Source organism: Solanum pennellii, chromosome 5 (assembly GCF_001406875.1).
Source record: "Solanum pennellii chromosome 5, SPENNV200".
NCBI lineage: Eukaryota > Viridiplantae > Streptophyta > Magnoliopsida > Solanales > Solanaceae > Solanum > Solanum pennellii.
The window spans coordinates 5,702,743-5,722,363 of NC_028641.1; the positions used below are offsets into that span (position 1 = coordinate 5,702,743).

Sequence of the window (19,621 nt, forward strand, 5' to 3'; positions counted from 1 at the left end):
CCCCGCCCCGCTATTCATCACAAAAAAAAAAAGAAAAAAAGAAAGACCTTATCTATTTCCATTAGATGTTGGATCTTTGAAGCCTAGAGTAGTCAAAAGCTAAAGGCAGTCTTTTGGGACCTTCAAGTGCAAAACGTGATTAAAGCATGAGCTTTAATGAAGAAAGGCTCTATTGAACTGAAACACTAAATATTTTTATAAAAAAAAATGAAGAAAAAAGACTGAAACACTATTCTTAAAATGAAATGTATGAAGTAAATAATGTCAATCAAGTTCAAAAAAAAAAATAATTCAAATTTAGCTTTATGTGTTTTGGAGATAGTTTTGAGAGCTCCTTTCTTTATTTGGTGTACCTACTTGAGCCCGATGAAAGGGAACTTTCATGTCCGATTTTGAAAGCGGGGAGATCCTGTAGAATCCTATCTCAGTTATTATAATTTTTTTGACAAAGGTAACAAGCCTATCTCAGTTATCATTTTGATAGATCCATAACTAAAAGGCCCACTTCGTTACGACTAGAGGTTCTTATAATTCAACTTTAATCTCTTATTCCTAATCTCTTCATTATGTTTTTGACAATTAATGTATCCTTTTACTAACTATATCTATTATTTAGTATTTCCTTTTGAAGATAGAGTTCACGGGTCCTTAAATGTAGTACTTCACTACTTCTAACTTATGGGCTATATCTAGGCTTCATATCAATCTGGGAAAAAGCTCTTTTGGGGCATTTGAGGGCAAAGCGTAATTAAAGTATGAGCACTAACAAAGACTTGAGGCACTAATGAAGAAAGAAAAAACGATCACTATTTATGTGTATCCTCGACAGATCAGAATATAGAGGAATTACAGATACTTTTAGGATAACACCTTATCCATACCTTTTGTAAATTTTAGATGCCAACAAAACATTTAATTTTAGTGTAGCAGGACTTCTATAAATGATATTGACGATGTATTGGACTTTCATAGACTCTTTACTTACTCAAAAAGAGCTAAGTCATGTAATTGGATGGATTGCTGTTTTGATGGTGTTCTAAACCATGAACTTTGAAGATTAAGTTTGAAGTTCTAGAGTTTCTGATAAAAAGGGGCAACCACAGAGGAAGAGCTAAATTTGCCCAAAAAAGAGCAAGATTTGTGTATATGTGAAGATGTACCGTTATCTGATGTGGTTTTTACCTATTCAGGCACAAGAAGCCAAGAAAATGAAGCTGCTGCTGAAAAGAAAGAAGGCTGAAAGTATGCGTTTATTAGAAATGGAAAAGAGACAAAAGCAGCGGGTGGAGGAAATCAGAGAAACTCAAAAGAAGGTATAGGAACTTGGCTCTTCTGTTTTCTAATTCGTGGCTTTTTGCAGCCTCTTTATTTATATATCTTTGTGGCCCTCCTCCATGTCACTTATGATGCCCTATGTTATTTTATGATTATAGTATATTTGGATTTTTCCTACTGTTTAAACCATCTGATGAATCTTTTTAGGACGTAGAGAATATGAACCTGAAGGAGCAGATACGAGCTGAAGTTCGAATGGAACTCAGTAAGCTTGAAATAACATGCCATGATATGGCTTCGGTGTTGAGCGGATTGGGGATCACTGTTGGCGCTGGCACTAGTCATGAGGTTTGGTTGCACTCAGTCTCTAAATATCTTCCATCTTAATTTTAGATTACCTAATTCTACTGAGCGCAAATAATTCCAGGGAACATACTTTTAGAAACATTGGCATTGTTGTTTTGTCCTTGCCCTGATTTATGATTGGTGACCTCTTCTTAGCAATCATATGATCCTTTTGTTTCTAGTCTTGTTTAAGAGAATTTTAGTTGAACCATAAATGATAGATTGTAAGTCCCTTAACAAACTGCTTCTTCTACAGATGAGCAACTTAGATAATCTGATTGCATTAAGTTTGCGCAGAAAACTCATCTAAATTAGCATTTTACAAAGTGCTCAGTCAGTATGTCTTATATTCTTGCAAATGAAAGATCTCAAATCTGTGCAGCAGATCAGCTATTATTCCTTTTAAATGTTTTGGTTAGCTTTCTGGTTACGTTCCCATTTTTTCTCTCCCCCAATGTTGTCTCGTCTTATATTGTATTGGCTGTTGTTAGCCTGTGTTGAGACTCGGCTCTCAGATCCACGCTCATACTTCAACATGCCACTTATTTAGGAAAGCTAGTTGTCAGGACATGCAGCAGCCACATTTCACATTTCTTGTTTTTACCTAGGATTTTAGGAGTTACCTTACCATCTTCTCTGTATGATGTCTCTTCCTTCTATTTCTATTCGTGCAGTGTTAGTCACAAGTAGAGGAATAACACGAGAGACATTACTAACAATAAATTCTTGTTTCAGGTGCGTGCTGCTTACAAAAAAGCCTTGCTGAAATTTCACCCGGATAGAGCTTCACGATCTGATTTACAACAGCAAGTTGAAGCTGAGGAGAAATTTAAGCTTATTTCTCGAATGAAGGACAAATACTTACCAACTTTATGACAATGACATTAGGACATAAATGTAGTTTTTTCTCAGGACAGATATTATATTTTAGGATGGAAATTTTGTGTATAGGCCTTCAATGCTTGAACTTTTCCCATCATATGGAATCAAATGCAGAAAGGTTTTTTAATATCCAGGTTTAGTTTTGTTCATTTCATTATGTTTTTTGTTAATGTAATTTTTGTATTTCCATAGTTGAGATGGCTTCAGGAATTGCTCAACAAAGGCTGTAATTTTTTCAATTTTTTTTGGAAAAATTCATTGGTCACTGGTTATGTGACCTTAGATGATTTTAAGGTCAAGTTTACATTCGTCGTGATCACTTACTTTGAAACGGATGGAGTAGCTGAATTTTAATCTTCAAATAGTTCATCTTCAATGGATTTTTATAAATCAAAATAGCTGAGTTCTAATTCTTTTGCTCATGAAAGATTGTTGAACTCAAGAGACATTCCAAATAAATACATAGTTTTTATTTGTTTGGACAAATATAAGTACAATTACACTTCAGATTAAACCAATAATCAATCCCTCTTCATCTTTATATACATCTTAAATTTTGTGAAGAATGACTTCAACTCCATGCTGTGGACGTAGCATAAAAAGCTGAGCAGGAGAGTGAACATAAGTTGGTGACATTGTGAACATATAACGTTGTAGAATCATTGAAAGAGCAATTTTTGCTTCTGTCATTGCAAAGTTCAAGCCTAAACAAGTTCGAGGTCCATAGCCAAATGGCAGGTATGCTACTGGATTGTTGTTTGTAGCTTTAACAACTCCTTCAGCAAATCTATCTGGTCTGAAAACATGTACGTCTTCTCCCCATATTTTACGATCATGATGAAGTGCTAATGGTGATATATAGAAATGCATTTCACCTGGTAAAGTTAGCTTTCCTAGCTCTACTTTGTTGTCAACTTTCCTTTTGATGAATGGTACTGGAGGATACAATCTTAGAGATTCATCGAGAATCATGTTCATCTACATTGATCAAAGAATGTTGAAAACTGTTACATATTTTTGAATAGAAGTACTGAAACTGATAATAAACGATTGATTGCTTACAGTTTTCAGTCTTGATAGTCCATCTGCATTAGGTACATTATGGCCAAATGATTCAACAACTTCTTTTCTTGCTTTTTCTTGCCACTTCTTGTTTGTAGCTAGCAAGAACATTGTCCATCCAAGCAATATAGTTGTCGTCTCATGACCAGCAAAATAAAACGTCTTGCACTCATCAACTATATCTTCTATCAATATTCTGTTATCTTGATAAGCCTCTAGGAGTTTTCCAAGGAAATCGCTTCCAAAGTTATGATCTTCCTCTTCCTCTTCTCTTTTCTTTATTATTCGAGTAATGCAGTCATGTATCCCCTTCTCGAGTTTCTCTGACTCTATTTCATCACAGCTTTTCCATATTTGACTACAGAAAAACGAGCCTGTTTGTCTTAACTGAGAAAATGTATGAACGTCTCGTGGAGAAAGAGACTTACCTGATGCCTGGAAATCTAACTTTGTTAGCATTTCCAGAAACTAGTGAAGCTAACTTCATCAGCATTTGAAATATGTTCTTTCCTTCTGAGTAACTACTTCCAAAAGCAGTCCTGGAAATGATCTCTGATGTTAATAGCCTAAACTCTTCAAACACTTCAATTCCTTTATCTTCATAAATCTTCCAACGTTCGAGCATTGTCTCACAACTCATAATCATCATCGGAATCATACTCTACAAACATAATCGGAAAAAAAAATTTATCACTAGAGGAAGCAGAGGAACTTCCTTACCAAAAAAATTGCACTTACTTTTAGGCTTTCTCCATGAAAAACATGGTTAGCTAGTTTCCTCATTTTTACCCATTTTTCGCCTTTAGATGACGCAACCCCATCTCCGAAAAGCTTCTTGGGAAAGCCTTCAAGATCCATTTTGGGATAATTGTTGTTTCTATTGCTCAGTATTTCTTTGAGAAGTTCTGGTTCAGTCACTACTAGTTCAGGTTGCAGTCCATACCAGTAGAGAAAATTTGGCCCTATAGTTTAGGGAAATGAGAAATAGAAGAAAATACAAACTAAATAAAACAAAGAGAATGTGTTTATAATCATTTAAATATACCATATAGTTTCTTCCAAGAAAATATATGAGGTAGAATTCTTGGAAATATGTCATGTGACAAGTGATCCATGGCTTTGTTTATAGACACTTTTTTCATTTCATCAATCTCTTTGAAGTTTCCATGTAGGAACTTGTAACAAGGACCTTGTATACCTTGATATCTCATCATAAATTGTACATAAAATGGAGTCCATAATAGCTTCGTAACGATCCTAACGAAGATCACTAACAAAGAAATGAAAAGAAAACTCGCGAGAATGATTACGATCATCATCATCTTAGTGATTGATGTTTGAATGGACTTGAGAGTTCAAGGTTATGATTTTTTCGCCTTTTTCTAATGTATGGATTAAGGTTGAGAATATTAGTTTGAATTAAAAGACAAAACAAATACAGATACTGGTTTTGGCTTCATCAATAGCATTTTCAAACCACCATTCTTGTTTTTACTCTTTGACAAAGACCTCAATGAATAGACTTTATGGCCCATGAAAGTTTGGGTGTCGAATAACGTTACAATGGATCATATCATGCTACAATAATTCCATCTTATAAAAAAGAAATTACAAGTGAGAAGTCTCAATCTGTGTATGTCATGATAATATGGAATAAATATTGGTGTACTGGTCCTAGCTATTATTTAACTATGAAATCAATAATGCTACATTTGTATAATATTTTGTGCTTATGCAAGTAAATTGTTTAACTTTATGAAATATGTCTCTTGTGAAAATATATACTTATGTTGTATTAGATTCAGATTCATTCTATCGGAAACAGTCTGTCTACCTTTCACAAGATAGGGGTAACTAGATTTTCCTATCTCGTTGTCATAAAGTTGGTAAGTATTTGTCCTTCATTCGAGAAATAAGCTTAAACGTCTCCTCAGCTTCAACTTGCTGTCGTAGATCAGATTGTGAAGATCTATCTGGGTGAAATTTCAGCAATGCTTTTCTGTAAGCAACGCGAACCTGAAACAAGATCTTACTCTTAAGTCTTAAGTGACACTTAAACAAAGACGGAGGATGTTTAGAGACTGTTCAGCGTAAACAAACCTCATTACTAGTACCATCACCAACAGTGATTTCTAATCCACACAACAATGAAGCCATATCATGGCATGTCATTTCAACCTTACTGAGTTCCTTCCAAACTTCAAATCGCATCTGTTCCTTCAAGTTCGTATTCTGCACATCCTAAAGAGATTCATCAGATAGTTTAGAAGAGTAGGAAAAAATGCAAATATGGTATAATCACAGAATATACACAAATAAATATGAGATAGATAGACTGGAAAAAGCCGCGAAATAGATGACAGAAGAGGCCAAGTTGTTATTATACCTTCTTTTGAGTTTCTCTCATTTCCTCCACGCGCTGCATTTGTCTCTTCTCGATTTCTAATAAACGAATGTTTTCAGCCTTCTTTCTTCTCAACATCAGCTTCAACTTCTTGGCTTCTTCTGCCTGAATAGGTATAAAGCACATCAGATAACAGTAAATCTTACTTTCTTTTGGCTAATTTTAGTTTTTCCTCTATAATTAGGTCCATATGTCATATATTTACATGGTATTAGAGTCAGGTTCACTCCTGTTTGGGCTTCTGGTCCACGCTCCAGTTCGGCCTGGGCATGAGCGGGAATGCACTGGTGCTTATATACTTTAAGCAATCATCCCCTCATGAATTTTGGGGCTTAGAACTTGGATAGGCTTAAAAGTCAGCTTTTGACTTATTAGAGTGTTTGACAATTATCAAAGTGGTTTATTTTAAGTCAAAAATGACTTGTTTTAAGCCAAAAGCTAAAAGCTAGGTGAGGGGTTTTTTTTTCCAACTTAAAAGTCATTTTATGTTGATCAAGTATATTACCTTTTTGCCCTTAATTCTTTTATTATTATTATTATTATTATTATAATAATAATAATAATTAAAAAAAAATAAAAATTTTGTGATGATAAAGAAATATGTGAATGATAGAAAATATTATTACTTATGGATGTAAAATATAAATTAATTTTCTTTTAATTTTTTAAGTATAAAAACCTTAAATTAATCAACTTTTTATTATGTTAACAGTTTTAAGGGTATTTCAGACATTTTGATTAAAAAAAAAGTGTTTATCATCACTTATTTGTCAAACACATCAACAACTTTTTTTCAACTAAAACATTTTTATCCAAATACATAACTACTTATTTTAAAAATAACTTTCAGCACTTTTAAAAGTACTTTCTAAAACTTGCTTTTTTTTTAAGCCCATCCCAACGGGCTCTTAGTTCAAGTGGCAAAGGCGGAGGAACTTTTTGACTTAAGTTACACACATTCGAGCCTTCCACCATGCGAACTAAGTATGATATTTAAAAGACGAGGAAGGTAGAAGAACAGACCCATTATCGCGGAGTTTTGAAGGAGCTACTGTTGGTCCTAAACGTTGGGTCAAACAGATATCTCGGCATTATATACAAACAATAAATAAACACATAAATAACCAGAATAGGATCATACATATAAATTGTTTTTCTAATGTATGACCATGAACGGGAGAGAAGGTTTCATAGAAGTAGAAAACAACAACCTATCTAGTGTAATTCGGTAGAAGTGTGGGGAAAGTAGTGTGTAAGCACACCTACCTTGTGAAGGTAGAGAGACTGTTTCTGATAGACTCTCTATTCAATAAATAAAAAGTAGAGAACATCAACAGTCAAAACATCAAGACTAATGAACGCCGAAAACATAACAGGACAAAATTTAAACAGCACAAAGTACACCTGAATCGCCAACGCTTTTTGCCTAGACGCCAATTCTTCCTCTGATGCCTTTTTGTATTCAGAGGTCTCTTTGATCCTTTCTCTCTGAGTAGTAATACAGTTATTATTGCTTTCATCATCATCATCGATGAAGATTATATCACCTCGAAACTTCTTAGGTGTCGATTCAGGGACATCAATAAAAATAACATTACCAAAACGTTCACTCAACTCATCATCAATCAGAATAACATGATCAGCTCCTTCACCATCATTGCACCTCCTCAACATCTTTGTCTCGCATAGTAAACACCCTCACTTCCAACCCAAAGGTTGTAAGATCGAGTCAGGAGCAAAAAGGTGGGATAAATTTTAAAAAAAATCACAAAAAATGAGTTTTACAATCTATTTTCGCATTTATTAGGATCAATATTGAAGTTAATTAGTGAGAGATTAATGTAGATGATGGTCTTGGTAAGTGTAAACAACACTCTCCTTTAATTAATAAGAGATTAGTATTAGTTAAACTTAAAATAATTCAATTTTAGTTTTTTCAACTTCCATGTAAAAAGAGTTGTATTAACAACAACCAAAAAAATAAATTAGTTGACTTATTTGTATAGTATATATTTGAAGGCAAAAAAAAAGACGTGGGAAATGGGGAACATGAATTTAGTCAACTAAGCATAAAAAAATTACAAATGTGTGTTGTTTATTTCCTTTACTACTATCATTGTTATTATTGTTATCATAACATTGTTTCAGATCCTTGAATCCTAACATGAATTCGGTAAATATTGTGATAAATTGTTGTGGACAAGTGATGAATTTTGTTGGGCAACTGCTACTGAATTCGATAAATTTTGTTGGGCGACTGATAGTGAACCTGGTAAATTTTGGGGCGGAATTGCTACCGAAGGTGTTCAATTTTATAGGGCTATTGATACTGAACCTGGTAGATTATGGTGGGCAAATGCTAAATTTTGCTGGGAAACTGGTATTGTACCTGGTAGATTATGGTGGGCAAATGCTACTGAACATTGTAGATTTTGGCGGGGAACTGATATTGAACCTGGTAGATTTTGGTGGAGAATATATACCGAAGCTGGTAAATTTTTGTGTGCGATTGCTAATGGATGTGGTAATCTTTGTTCAACAATTGCTATTTAACGTGGTAGACTTTGGTTGGCGATTGATACTGAAACTAGCGATTTTTGGTGGAGAACTTCTATCGAAGATAACAAATTTTGGTGGACAATTGCTATCAAAGCTGTTCAATATTGGTTGGCAATTGATACTGAAACTAGCGGTTTTTGGTGGGCAATTGCTATCAAAGCTGTTAAATATTGGTTGGCGACTGACACTGAACCTGGTGAATTTCGGTGTTCAATTGCTAAGTTTTGGTGCAGAACTGCTATTGAAACTGGTGAATTTCGTTGTTCAATTGCTAAGTTTTGGTACGGAACTGCTATTGAAACTGGTGTATTTCGTTGTTCAATTGCTGCTTAACCTGATAAACTTTGGAGTGCAACTGCTACTGAACCTGCAAGCATTAGTGAATTTTGGTGGGCAAGCGATTGAAGTGAAGAATTTATGTGAGCGACTTGTGAATTGGTTTGAAAGGATCAATCACTGGTTTAACATAGCTTTACCCTATCTCATAACTATCGCGTTGTTGCTAGCTCTCTTCGTATATTATTGCTTTTTACGTACTCAGGCGGAGAGGGTGAAGTTGCAAAGAAGAGAAAAGGCGGAAAGTGATCGTTTATTAGAACTCGAGAAGAGAAAGAAGCAGCTTTTGGAGGAAATGAGAGAAACTGAAAAGAAGGTATGACATAACTTTGGCCTCATCTGTTATATCTATATTTCGCGGTTTTTTTGCAGACTCTCCATCTTTTTGTAGTTTTTTGAGTCTCTATTCCATGGCAGTTATGCTGCATCTCTCTCTGTTAGTTGAATGTTTCCTTTCTCATTTATTTGTTGATCCAAATTTGAAGCTAATTAGTGAGAGATTAATGTAGATGATGGTCTTGGAAAGTGTAAACAACACTCTCCTCTTCCTAGTTAATTAGAGATTATTAGAGCCGTCAATATGGGCTACACATGTTGGGCCGGTCTGTCCTAACTCGGGATTTAATAGGATTGAACTAAAATTTTTGGAGCATATTTAAGAAAAGAGTTTTTAGCTCGGTCTGAATAAGCCTGCTGATTTGTAGGGCTTGAGTAATATCGATAGGGTCGGGCGGACCAATAAAAATTAATTAAAAAATATTATATAATATTAAAATTTAAAATTAAAGAAAGTCCAAACTCAAAACAATTAGATAATATTTCTATTTGAAAATAAACTTAATAAATATTACAAAAATAATTTTATTTGTCAATTTAATTAACAAGTAGTAACATTAACATCATGTAATATTATTTTGTCGATATTTATGATGATATTTTTAAATTATAATTTATAAGTTAAATTAAAAATTATAAAAAATATAATTTTTTTTAAAAAAAGAGTTCGCCTGGCAAGCATGTAAGCTCACATACTTGTGAGTTGGGTCGACCGACTTTTTGGCCAACATAAAAAATGGGCTAGCCCGGTCTGACTCGTAAAATGCCAAAGATTGTATGGATTAAGCCCAAATGGAATAAACTAGCCCATATTGACAGCTCTAGAGATTATTAATAAAACATAAAATAATTCATCTTTTAGTTTTACTTTTGGAAATCCAATAATTCAATTTCTATGTAAAAATAATTGTATTAAAAAAAAAAGTGAAATAGATGACTTATTTTTAGAATTTTGAGTAACAATTTTAAACATTTATTTCCGTCAAAAGGTTGTAACTTGTACGTAGTACTTTTACCACGTAATTTTTTTATTATTTTTCTCTCACATAAAAGTTATTAATTTACTATACAATGAGTATATTAGTAAGAAAAAATTTGTCAAATTATATATTTTTTTTAATATTGATAATAGAGTGTTTAATTAGTTTTACGCATAATGAAAAAGAAAATAGAAGGGATTATAGAAAAAAAAATGAAGTGAAGAGGAAAAAAAAAAGAGTAAATTAGGAAGAATTAAAAAAACCATAAACTTAAATGGTAATGAGTTTCATTTTATAAAGTCCATTAAATAATAATTTCCTTCATGTAATTGATAGTAATTCTAACTCATTAAACATAACAATAGATGTTCATTAGAAGTTTACGAAATTGTAGTAATAAAGATTTTGATTTTATTTTGAAAAAAAAAATTAGTCCTTTTTCTTTTTTTACAATTATGGCAAAATTCTTGCCATTATTGACAATCCTTCTGACTTTCAAATTCTCCATTGAAAAGGTGAATAATTTTGAAGGCAAAAAAAGACGTGTAAATTGGGGAACATGAATAGTCACCTAAAAACGGAAAAATTACACATCAATGCATTCATATTATACGCAAAAATCGAACCACGTTAAATTTGTATGTTAGTGTATCTTCATAGTTATTATTATTAAGTTTAATTCTACACTACTCGAGTTTTTGATTAGTTAGTATGAATTGGGCAAAATTTGTAGTTAATTATTGTGGACAAGTGATGAATTTTGTTGGGCAACTGCTACTGAATTCGATAAATTTTGTTGGGCGGTTGATACTGAACCTGGTAAATTTTGGTGGGGAACTACTAAATTATGGGGCGGAGTTGCTATCGAAGGTGTTAAATTTTGTTTTGGGGTTGATACTGAACCTGGTAAATTTTGGTGGGAAACTACTAAATTATGGGGCGGAGTTGCTACCGAAGATGTTAAATTTTGCTGGGCAACTGATATTGAACCTGGTAGATGTTGTTGGAAAACTGGTACTGAATCTGGTTGATCTTGCTGGGGAACTATTGAATTTTGTTGCGGAACAGTTACCAAAACTGGTAAATTTTACTGGAAAACAGGTATTGTACCTGATAGATTATAGTGGGGAACTGCTGATGAAGCTGATAGATTTTGGTGGGGAATGGCTATCGAAGCTGGTAAATTTTGGTGGGCAATTGATACTGAACCTGGTAAACTTTTGTTGGGAATTGGTACTGAATTTGGTTAATTTTGCGGGGCGATTGCTGATGAATTTAGTAGATTTTGGGTGGGAACTGATATCGAAGGTGGTAAATTTTGGTGAACAGTTGCTATCGAAGCTGTTAAATATCTGTTGGCAACTGATACTGAATCTGGTAAATTTAGGCCGGGAAGTGGTAAATTTTGGTGTGGAACTGGTAATGAAACTCATAAATTTTGGTGGACTAGTGTTAATGTGGCTCAAAATTTTCATTTGGCAAGTGCTACTGACGGTTAAGAATTTTGGTTGGCAAGTGCTAGTTACACTGAAAAGATTCAGCCTTTTCAGCCTGCAAGCATTAGTTACGCTGGAGAAGTTGTGTGGGCAAACACTCGTGAATTGGTTTGAAAGGATCAATCACTGGTTTCACGTAGCTTTACCCTATCTCATAATTATCGTGTTGTTTCTAGCTATCTTCGTGTATTATTGCTACTGCGAAAGAAGATTACTGCTCAAGGTGATGGTAACTTTTTAGTTAAATTATTACTGCTGGTTGTTGAAGGAAGGGTTTTGAGGGGCTATCGGCATGTATAACACATGAAAAAAGATGGGTTCTATTTATATATTAGATGTTTTTACTGTTACCTGATGTGCTTTTTACATATTCAGGAAGAAGAAGCGAGGAAGGTGAAGTTGCAAAAAAAAGAAAAGGCTGAAAGTGATCGTTTATCAGAACTCGAGAAGAGAAAGAAGAAGCGTTTGGAGGAAATGAGAGAAACTAAAAGGAAGGTATGACAACTTTTGGCCTCTTCTGTTGTCTATTTCGCGGATTTTTGCAATCTCATATTTCTATTCCATGCTGTGTTATTTACTGTTTAAACCAGCTGATGAATCTTTATAGGACGTTGAGAATATGAAATTGAAAGAGAATATACGAGCCAAAGTTGGAAAGGAACTCAGTATGCTTGAAACGACATGCCATGATATGGCTTCAGTGCTGCGCGGATTGGGAATCAGTGTTGGTGGTGGCACTATTCATGAGGTTTGTTTACACTCCGTCTCTAAACATCTTCCATCTTTGTTAAGTGTTACTTAAGAGTAAAATCTTGTTTCAGGTTCGCGTTGCTTACAAAAAAGCACTGATGAAATTTCACCCGGATAAATCTTCAGGATGTGATATAAGACAGCAAGTTGAAGCTGAGGAGAAATTTAAGTTTATTTCTCGAATGAAGGACAAATACGTACCAAATTTATGACAGGAAAATGATTATAGTTTACGAATGGAAATATTGTGTGTAGACATTTCAATGTGAACAGCTGCACTCAAATGCAGAGCAGGGTTTTATTTCCAGGTTTCGTTGTCATTTACTCATTTCCTCGTGTTTTTGTTGATGTAAGCATAAAGATAACTCTAAACGGAAAAGGTTAAAAATGCACTTAACGTATTAGTAATGGTTCAAAAATGTCCTCGTTCCATCTATCTGATCACATATGCCCCTAATGTTAGTTTCAGTCTTAAGATTGCCTCTCCATTAACTACACAACTATATGATATTTAATTAAATGTCATATTTGGTAAACCTAACTCTTTATTAAAAGCTTATAAACCTAAACTATAGTATATGATAATGACAAAACTATAATCTACATGAATCTGTCTTTATATTCATCATATAGATTCCCTACACATCATTATCAAAAGTCTTTGTTTAAGTTTAATCTCAAAGTTAAATAGAGATGATACATTTCACTCATTTCTCATATCATAGCTTAAATTACCTAAAGATGGATATAGGGAAACTTATCTTAGTCTTCTTTTTCAGTACTCTTTGCTTCTATCTCCTATGGACACTCATAAAATTCATTTATTCAGTATGGTGGATGCCACTTCAAACACAAAATAAAATGAACTCTCAGGGCATTAAAGGCCCTTCTTATAGTTTTCCTCATGGAAATACCAAAGATATATCCCTAATGAGAAGTCAAACTATGGATAAACCTATGATTGATATTTCTCATGACATTTTTTCAAGGATTCAACCTCATGTTCACACATGGACAAGGATGTACGGTAAGAACATCAATCGTTTATGGATTTAAGTTATACAGGATCGCGTAAATATTTCTTGTATTCTCTGTGTTGTTTAATCTGTGATAGCAGGTAAGAACTAGTTTTATATGTAGTTAAGCATGGAGCTAGAGGGGTACAAAGGGGTCTGAATCCCTTTTGTTGAAGAATTGCGTTGTATATATCAGGTCAAAGTTGAGTTTTTGTTATTTTACATGGTTGAATATCCTTGATTTCTGTATATTAGTGAAAATTCTGACTTTGTAATTGTTTGTGATTATCTGATAAGTGACCTGATTGTGTAATCACGTCATCATCAGTGTATAGAACTTAACATGATCGTTTAATTGTTCGTTGTGTTTGGTTTGTTTGGTGACAGGGAGGAATTTCCTCACTTGGCATGGCTCGAAACCATACTTATTTGTCACTGAACCAGAGCTGATCAAAGAAGTATTGTCCAACAAAGAAGACATTTACCCGAAAATGGACATGGAAGGCTATGCAAAGAAACTACTAGGGGAAGCACTTATAACAAATGAAGGTGAAAAATGGGCAAAAGTAAGAAAACTGGCCAACCACACTTTCCATGCAGAAAGCCTGAAAGTAAGTACTACGGTATCAGTAATTTCGTCTTTAAAATGTTAAAAGTATTGATCTTAGTATAAACGGATGGAATTATGCACAGTGTATGGTGCCAGAAATGAGTGAAAGTGTAGTGAAAATGCTAGAAAGATGGAAAGAACACGAAGGAAAAGAGTTCGATGTGTTCAAGGATTTTGGACTGTTAACAACTGAAGTGATTTCTAGGACAGCATTTGGAAGTAGCTACATGGAAGGCAAACATATTTTCGAGATGGTGGCAAAATTGACAGCAATAACTGTAAAGAATGTTTACACTGTCAGATTTCCTGGAATCAGGTAGTCTGCATACTATTTAATGGAATATCGTTAGGACGTTTATGCCTCGTTGTTAATTATCTTTTCCTCCGCTTTTGCAGTTGGCTTATAAGAACAGATGATGAAATTGAAGCAGAGAAACTTGAAAGAGGGATCAAGAACTCAATTCTTGAGCTAGTAAGTAAAAGAGAAAAGGGCAAAGATGGCATGTATGAAAAGTTTGGGAATGATTACCTAGGACAACTTATGAAGCTTTTGCATGAATCCGACACGAACAAGAGTATCACCATAGATCAAATGATCGACGAGGTCAGGACATTGTATGGTGCTGGTCATCTTACAACGACAAGCTTACTTGGCTGGTCTGTTTTTCTCTTGGCACTTCATCCCGAATGGCAAGAAAAAGCCAGAAAGGAAGTATTTTCATTCTGTGGCCTTGAAAAACCAACTTCTGATGCAATTGCAAGACTAAGAACAGTAAGGAACACTCTCAGACTTGAATTGTGCTTACGTTGTTAGAGAGAGTACACTTTTACTTAAGTTGTTTGAACGAGTACCCCTTTATTTACTTAAGTATAGCTCCAACAGTTTCTTTTTTGTCGTTTGTTGCAGATGAACATGATACTCAATGAATGTATGAGATTGTATCCTCCAGTTATTACAGTGACAAGGAAAGTTGAACGCGAAGTTAGACTAGGGAGCATGACTCTTCCAGGTAACATGACAATTTTCATGCCAATTCTGGCACTGCATCATGATCCTCGAATATGGGGTGAAGACGTTCACGTCTTCAAACCAGAGAGGTTTGCAGAAGGGGTAGCTAAAGCAACTAACAACAAAGCAGCAGCATTCTTTCCCTTCGGATTAGGACCTCGTACCTGTGTTGGTCTGAACTTCACAACCAACGAAGCAAAGATTACTTTATCGATGATTTTGCAGCGTTATAAGTTCACTCTGTCACCTAATTATGTGCATTATCCATCTGATATTTTCCTTTTGACTCCCAAAGATGGAGTTAAAGTTGTGCTTGAATCCATTTAGGTATATCAATGTCTCTAAATGATGTACAATAAATAAAACTTCTGAATTCATGAGTTCTTATTATAATATTGATTTCATATTATAAAATTATAATAGCTAGGACCACACTTGCATCAGCACTCAATATTATATACCATTATTGAGTCCATATTTTATTATAATAAAAGACAAGATGATATTAAAATGATGTCTTCCTCACATAGCCATGAGAAACTCAAAACCTAACCACCTAAAGATGGATACATGGAAAATTATCTTAGTCATCTTTTTCACTAACCTTTGCTTCTATCTCCTATGGATACTCGTAAAATTCGTTTACTTAGTATGGTGGATGCCACGTAAAACACAAAATGAAATGAGCTCTCAAGGCATTAAAGGTCCTTATAGCTTTCCTCATGGAAATACCAAAGATATATCACTAATGAGAAGGCAAACTATGGATAAACCTATGGTGGATATTTCTCATGACATTTTCGCAAGAAATCAACCTCCTGTTTACACATGGACAAGGATGTATGGTATGTACACAATCATTTACGTTGTAATATCAGTGTATAGAACTTAAACTGATCGTTTGATTTTCGTTGTGTTTGGTTACAGGGAGGAATTTCCTCACATGGCATGGCTCAAAACCATACTTATTTGTGACTGAACCAGAGCTGATCAAGGAAATATTGTCCAACAAAGAAGACACTTTTTCGAAAATGGACATGGAAGGCTACGCGGAAAAACTAGTAGGGGAATCACTTGTAACAAATGAAGGTGAAAAATGGGGAAAAGTAAGAAAACTTGCCAACCACACTTTCCATGCAGAAAGCCTGAAAGTAAGACTTAAGAGCTTAACAATATCATTATTTTCGCCTTTAAAACGTTTTAAGTACTGATCTTGGAATGAACGAACAGCGTATGGTACCAGAAATGAGTGAAAGTGTTGAAGAAATGCTAGAAAGATGGAAAGAACACGAAGGGAAGGAGTTCGATATGTTCAAGGATTTTGGACTGTTAACAACTGAAGTAATTTCCAGGACAGCATTTGGAAGCAGCTACATGGAAGGGAAACATATTTTCGAGATGGTAGCAGAATTGACTGCAATTACTGTAAAAAAATGTTTACACTGTGAGATTTCCTGGAATCAGGTAGTCTGCATACTGTTTAATGGAATTTTGTTAGGACGTCTATGTATCGTTCTTAATTCTTCATTTCTTCGATTTTGCAGTAGCTAATAAGAACAGATGATGAAATTGAAGCAGAGAAACTCGAAAAGGGGATCAAGAGCTCTGTTCTTGAATTGGTAAGGAAAAGAGAAGAGAGAAAAGATGGAATGTATGAAAATTTTGGGACTGATTACCAGGGGCAACTTCTGAAGCTTTTGCACGAACCAGATATGAACAAGAGTATCACGTTAGATCAAATGATCGACGAGATCAAAGCATTGTATGGTGCTGGACATCTTACAACGACAAGCTTACTTGGCTGGTCTGTTTTTCTCTTAGCACTTCACCCCGAATGGCAAGAAAAAGCCAGAAAGGAAGTGTTTGCATTGTGTGGCCTCGAAAAAACAACTTCTGATGCAATTGAAGACTAAGAACAGTAACCAACACTTTCATCTAAAACCTATGTTGCTCAGACTCTTCAAAAATGTTCGATGTGTGCATGTTGGATACTCCAAAAGTAGTGCATTTTTTGGAGAATCCAACACGAGTGCAGCAATATATTTGGAGAGTCCGAGCAACATAGTCTAAAAGTTTAAACTGTCAGAGAGATTACCACACTTTACTTAATTATATCTTTAACGGATTCTTTTGTCGTTTGTTGCAGATGAACATGATACTTAATGAATGTATGAGATTGTATCCTCCAGTTATTACAGTGACAAGGAAAGTTGAACGCGAAGTTAGACTAGGGAGCATGACTCTTCCAGGTAACATGACAATTTTCATGTCAAATCTGGCACTGCATCATGATCCTCGAATATGGGGTGAAGACGTTCACGTCTTCAAACCAGAGAGGTTTGCAGAAGGGGTAGCTAAAGCAACTAACAACAATACAGCTGCATTTTTCCCTTTCGGATTGGGACCTCGTTCTTGTGTTGGTCAAAATTTCACAACCAACGAAGCAAAGATTACTTTATCGATGATTCTGCAGCGTTATAAGTTCACTCTATCACCTAATTATGTGCATTATCCATCTGATATTTTCCTTTTGACTCCCAAAGATGGAGTTAAAGTTGTGCTTGAATCCATTTAAGTACATCAATGCCTCTAAATGATGTACAATAAATAATTTGCTATGAAAAAACAAAGCTTCTGAATTCAGAATTCTTATTTTTCTTCTTAATTTCAATTACTTATACAGTGTGTACTTAGAACTTAACCCTACCTTGTGAAGGTCAAGAGACTTTCTTCTGATATAGTATATCAAAATCTACATAAGTTATGCGATCGGATTATAATTCTGAGCATTCATATTGATCAAAGTATCTATAAAGAAACTACATTTAGTAGAGTGATCAATTAAGTTCAGACACAATATATATCTTCATTGACATATTGTTAAATTTACTTGCATAAACACCAAATAGTAATATACAATTGTGCCATTATTGATTTCTATTATAATAGCTATGACCACTCTGGCATATTATACAATTGTAACATTATTGATTCCATATTATCATTACTTTTATTATAATCTTTATAATGAAAGACAGATAAAATAAAGACAAAGGATATCAAATCAAAGATGATATTAAAATGATATCTTCCTCACATGGCCATTAGTTATATGAAAATTAGATAATATTCCAAGACAAAAAAAAAAACACAGATTGTTTGTATTTTCTCTGTTTCTCATGCCACTTAACTATGTATTAACTCTTTTTCTTTTGATCTTGCAACACCATGTAGTCTATTATTGATCAAAAGAATTCAAATTCAGATATAGTAAATATAACGATTATATTATTATGGGCAATTTTCACATATAGTAAATATAAAATTTATATTTGTATATTATAGCAAAGTTTACATAACTGCACTGCATAACAAACATATAAATGTATAATTCGCTATACATATACAATTGAAGCTAATTGTATAATATAATGTGCATAAAACGAGAAAGAGAAAGAAACTTGGGTAGAGAATTGTATAAAACAAAGTGTATAAAATGAATTGTATAATTATAAGTGTATAGAGAATGATTATATACAATTTGAATTTGTATAAAATGAGAAAGAGAGAAAGGCAAAAGAGACTTGGACAGGAAATATACAATTGAAGTGCATACGATAAATAAAATTTGAATTTGTATAAAATAAGAAAGAGAAATTATATACAATTTGAATTTGTATAAAACAAGAAAGAGAGAAAGGCAAAAGAATCTGCGCAAATATACATATTTTCGTGTGTATATTCAATTTTTTCTCGCTTTATAGAAACAGAAACGCAATTTATACATTTTGTTTCTGTTTGTATAAGCGAGACAGGCGAAGGTGGCGATCGAGATTAGAAAGAGTGGCGAGCTATTCTGGAAAATGTTGAACGTCCATAAATAGAATCATAATCATAATAATCATCGTGATCATAATCATAATCATCATCTTCATTATCATTATCGTAATCATAGTCATAATCATCATCATCGTCATCATCTGACCAAACCATTGTTTGATTCAAATTAGTAGTGCTCCAATATGAACCCATTATAGAAAAATTCAACAGCTCTTGCTAACTAAAAAGATGTTGATTATGTGTAGTATTTATATAGGCTACTTGGATAATTAACCTACTTTTGGATTAATTAGTGTTATTGAATTAAGTGTCAAAATGAGATGTGGATGGTCGATTTCAATTGGGTAAGCATGCAAAGATTAATTACTACCTACACAATAATGTAACCATAAAATCTTAGTACTCAGTAAATTAATAATTTCGAGAGAATAAGTAGATTTTTTATTTATTTTTTCATATTTGGTTGGTGAGTAGAAAATATTTTCTTTTAAAAAAAGTTATTGTTTGATTTATGAATGAAAAATGTTTTTGAGAAATATCTTTTATTTTTATTAGAGAGTAGAAAATAATTTTTGAATTGAAAATATTTTTAAAACAAACTTAAATTTTTTTTTGGTGGGGTGAGGGGTCTGGTAAGGGGGTCGAGGGTAGGGGTTAGTAATATTTTGAAATTAAAACTATTTTTTAAAAAAAACTTAATTAATTTTAATGGGTTGGGGGG

At 33.8% G+C, this 19,621-nt stretch overlaps 5 protein-coding genes and 1 pseudogene across 8 annotated transcripts in view; 4 read left to right on the forward strand and 2 right to left on the reverse strand.

Moving 5' to 3' along the window:
- The window catches only part of LOC107020778, a 6,131-nt gene extending 3,322 nt beyond the window's left edge, over positions 1-2,809 (forward strand). For 2 of the 3 annotated variants that reach the window (XM_015221271.2, XM_015221273.2), the window contains exons 3-5: positions 1,191-1,313; positions 1,483-1,623; positions 2,356-2,496. In XM_015221271.2, the coding sequence (XP_015076757.1) occupies positions 1,191-1,313; positions 1,483-1,623; positions 2,356-2,496 (405 nt within the window). Of the gene's footprint in view, positions 1-1,190; positions 1,314-1,482; positions 1,624-2,355 lie in introns of all 3 variants that reach the window. The other variant, XM_027917200.1, reaches the window with a different exon arrangement.
- A 141-nt stretch (positions 2,810-2,950) lies between these two features.
- LOC107020780 (cytochrome P450 CYP749A22-like) lies at positions 2,951-4,992 on the reverse strand. Its single transcript, XM_015221274.2, has 5 exons — positions 4,610-4,992; positions 4,303-4,526; positions 3,993-4,225; positions 3,565-3,922; positions 2,951-3,480 (listed from the first exon to the last, which is right to left on the reverse strand). The coding sequence occupies exons 1-5, from the start codon at positions 4,884-4,886 to the stop codon at positions 3,052-3,054; spliced, it is 1,521 nt and encodes a 506-aa protein (XP_015076760.1). The 5' UTR covers positions 4,887-4,992; the 3' UTR covers positions 2,951-3,051.
- On the reverse strand, positions 4,984-6,094 carry LOC114077337. Its single transcript, XM_027917201.1, has 3 exons — positions 5,951-6,094; positions 5,665-5,805; positions 4,984-5,580 (listed from the first exon to the last, which is right to left on the reverse strand). Exons 1-3 carry the CDS (start codon positions 6,092-6,094, stop codon positions 5,440-5,442), a joined length of 426 nt encoding a protein of 141 aa, XP_027773002.1. The 3' UTR covers positions 4,984-5,439.
- Positions 6,095-8,016: 1,922 nt separating this feature from the next.
- LOC107019151 lies at positions 8,017-12,732 on the forward strand. Of its 2 annotated transcripts, none has more exons than XM_015219724.2 (4): positions 8,017-9,179; positions 12,051-12,170; positions 12,283-12,423; positions 12,497-12,732. In XM_015219724.2, the coding sequence occupies exons 1-4, from the start codon at positions 8,133-8,135 to the stop codon at positions 12,635-12,637; spliced, it is 1,449 nt and encodes a 482-aa protein (XP_015075210.1). In that variant the 5' UTR covers positions 8,017-8,132; the 3' UTR covers positions 12,638-12,732. The 2 variants fall into 2 exon arrangements, with proteins under 2 accessions (XP_015075210.1, XP_015075211.1); XM_015219725.2 differs by lacking the exon at positions 8,017-9,179 and adding an exon at positions 10,692-11,898.
- A 140-nt stretch (positions 12,733-12,872) lies between these two features.
- LOC107018973 (cytochrome P450 CYP749A22-like) lies at positions 12,873-15,450 on the forward strand. The gene is made up of 5 exons (XM_015219566.2): positions 12,873-13,452; positions 13,829-14,052; positions 14,135-14,367; positions 14,448-14,823; positions 14,959-15,450. The coding sequence occupies exons 1-5, from the start codon at positions 13,119-13,121 to the stop codon at positions 15,385-15,387; spliced, it is 1,596 nt and encodes a 531-aa protein (XP_015075052.2). The 5' UTR covers positions 12,873-13,118; the 3' UTR covers positions 15,388-15,450.
- A 114-nt stretch (positions 15,451-15,564) lies between these two features.
- LOC107018974 lies at positions 15,565-17,719 on the forward strand (annotated as a pseudogene).
- Positions 17,720-19,621: the final 1,902 nt, after the last annotated feature.

Excerpts from the sequence above, each read along its gene's own strand:
- LOC107020780 (XM_015221274.2), bottom strand. The coding sequence starts at position 4,886 with ATGATGATGATCGTAATCATTCTCGCGAGTTTTCTTTTCATTTCTTTG. Across the intron at positions 4,226-4,302 it reads TTCATGGAGAAAGCCTAAAA|AGTATGATTCCGATGATGAT; the intron begins GTAAGTGCAATT and ends TTATGTTTGTAG. Across the intron at positions 3,481-3,564 it reads GACTATCAAGACTGAAAACT|ATGAACATGATTCTCGATGA; the intron begins GTAAGCAATCAA and ends TGATCAATGTAG.
- LOC114077337 (XM_027917201.1), bottom strand. The coding sequence starts at position 6,094 with ATGTGCTTTATACCTATTCAGGCAGAAGAAGCCAAGAAGTTGAAGCTG. Across the intron at positions 5,806-5,950 it reads TGAGAGAAACTCAAAAGAAG|GATGTGCAGAATACGAACTT; the intron begins GTATAATAACAA and ends GAATCTCTTTAG. Across the intron at positions 5,581-5,664 it reads GTGATGGTACTAGTAATGAG|GTTCGCGTTGCTTACAGAAA; the intron begins GTTTGTTTACGC and ends ATCTTGTTTCAG.
- LOC107018973 (XM_015219566.2), top strand. The coding sequence starts at position 13,119 with ATGATACATTTCACTCATTTCTCATATCATAGCTTAAATTACCTAAAG. Across the intron at positions 14,053-14,134 it reads TCCATGCAGAAAGCCTGAAA|TGTATGGTGCCAGAAATGAG; the intron begins GTAAGTACTACG and ends AATTATGCACAG. Across the intron at positions 14,824-14,958 it reads CAATTGCAAGACTAAGAACA|ATGAACATGATACTCAATGA; the intron begins GTAAGGAACACT and ends CGTTTGTTGCAG.
- LOC107019151 (XM_015219724.2), top strand. The coding sequence starts at position 8,133 with ATGAATTCGGTAAATATTGTGATAAATTGTTGTGGACAAGTGATGAAT. Across the intron at positions 9,180-12,050 it reads TGAGAGAAACTGAAAAGAAG|GAAGAAGAAGCGAGGAAGGT; the intron begins GTATGACATAAC and ends TTACATATTCAG. Across the intron at positions 12,424-12,496 it reads GTGGTGGCACTATTCATGAG|GTTCGCGTTGCTTACAAAAA; the intron begins GTTTGTTTACAC and ends ATCTTGTTTCAG.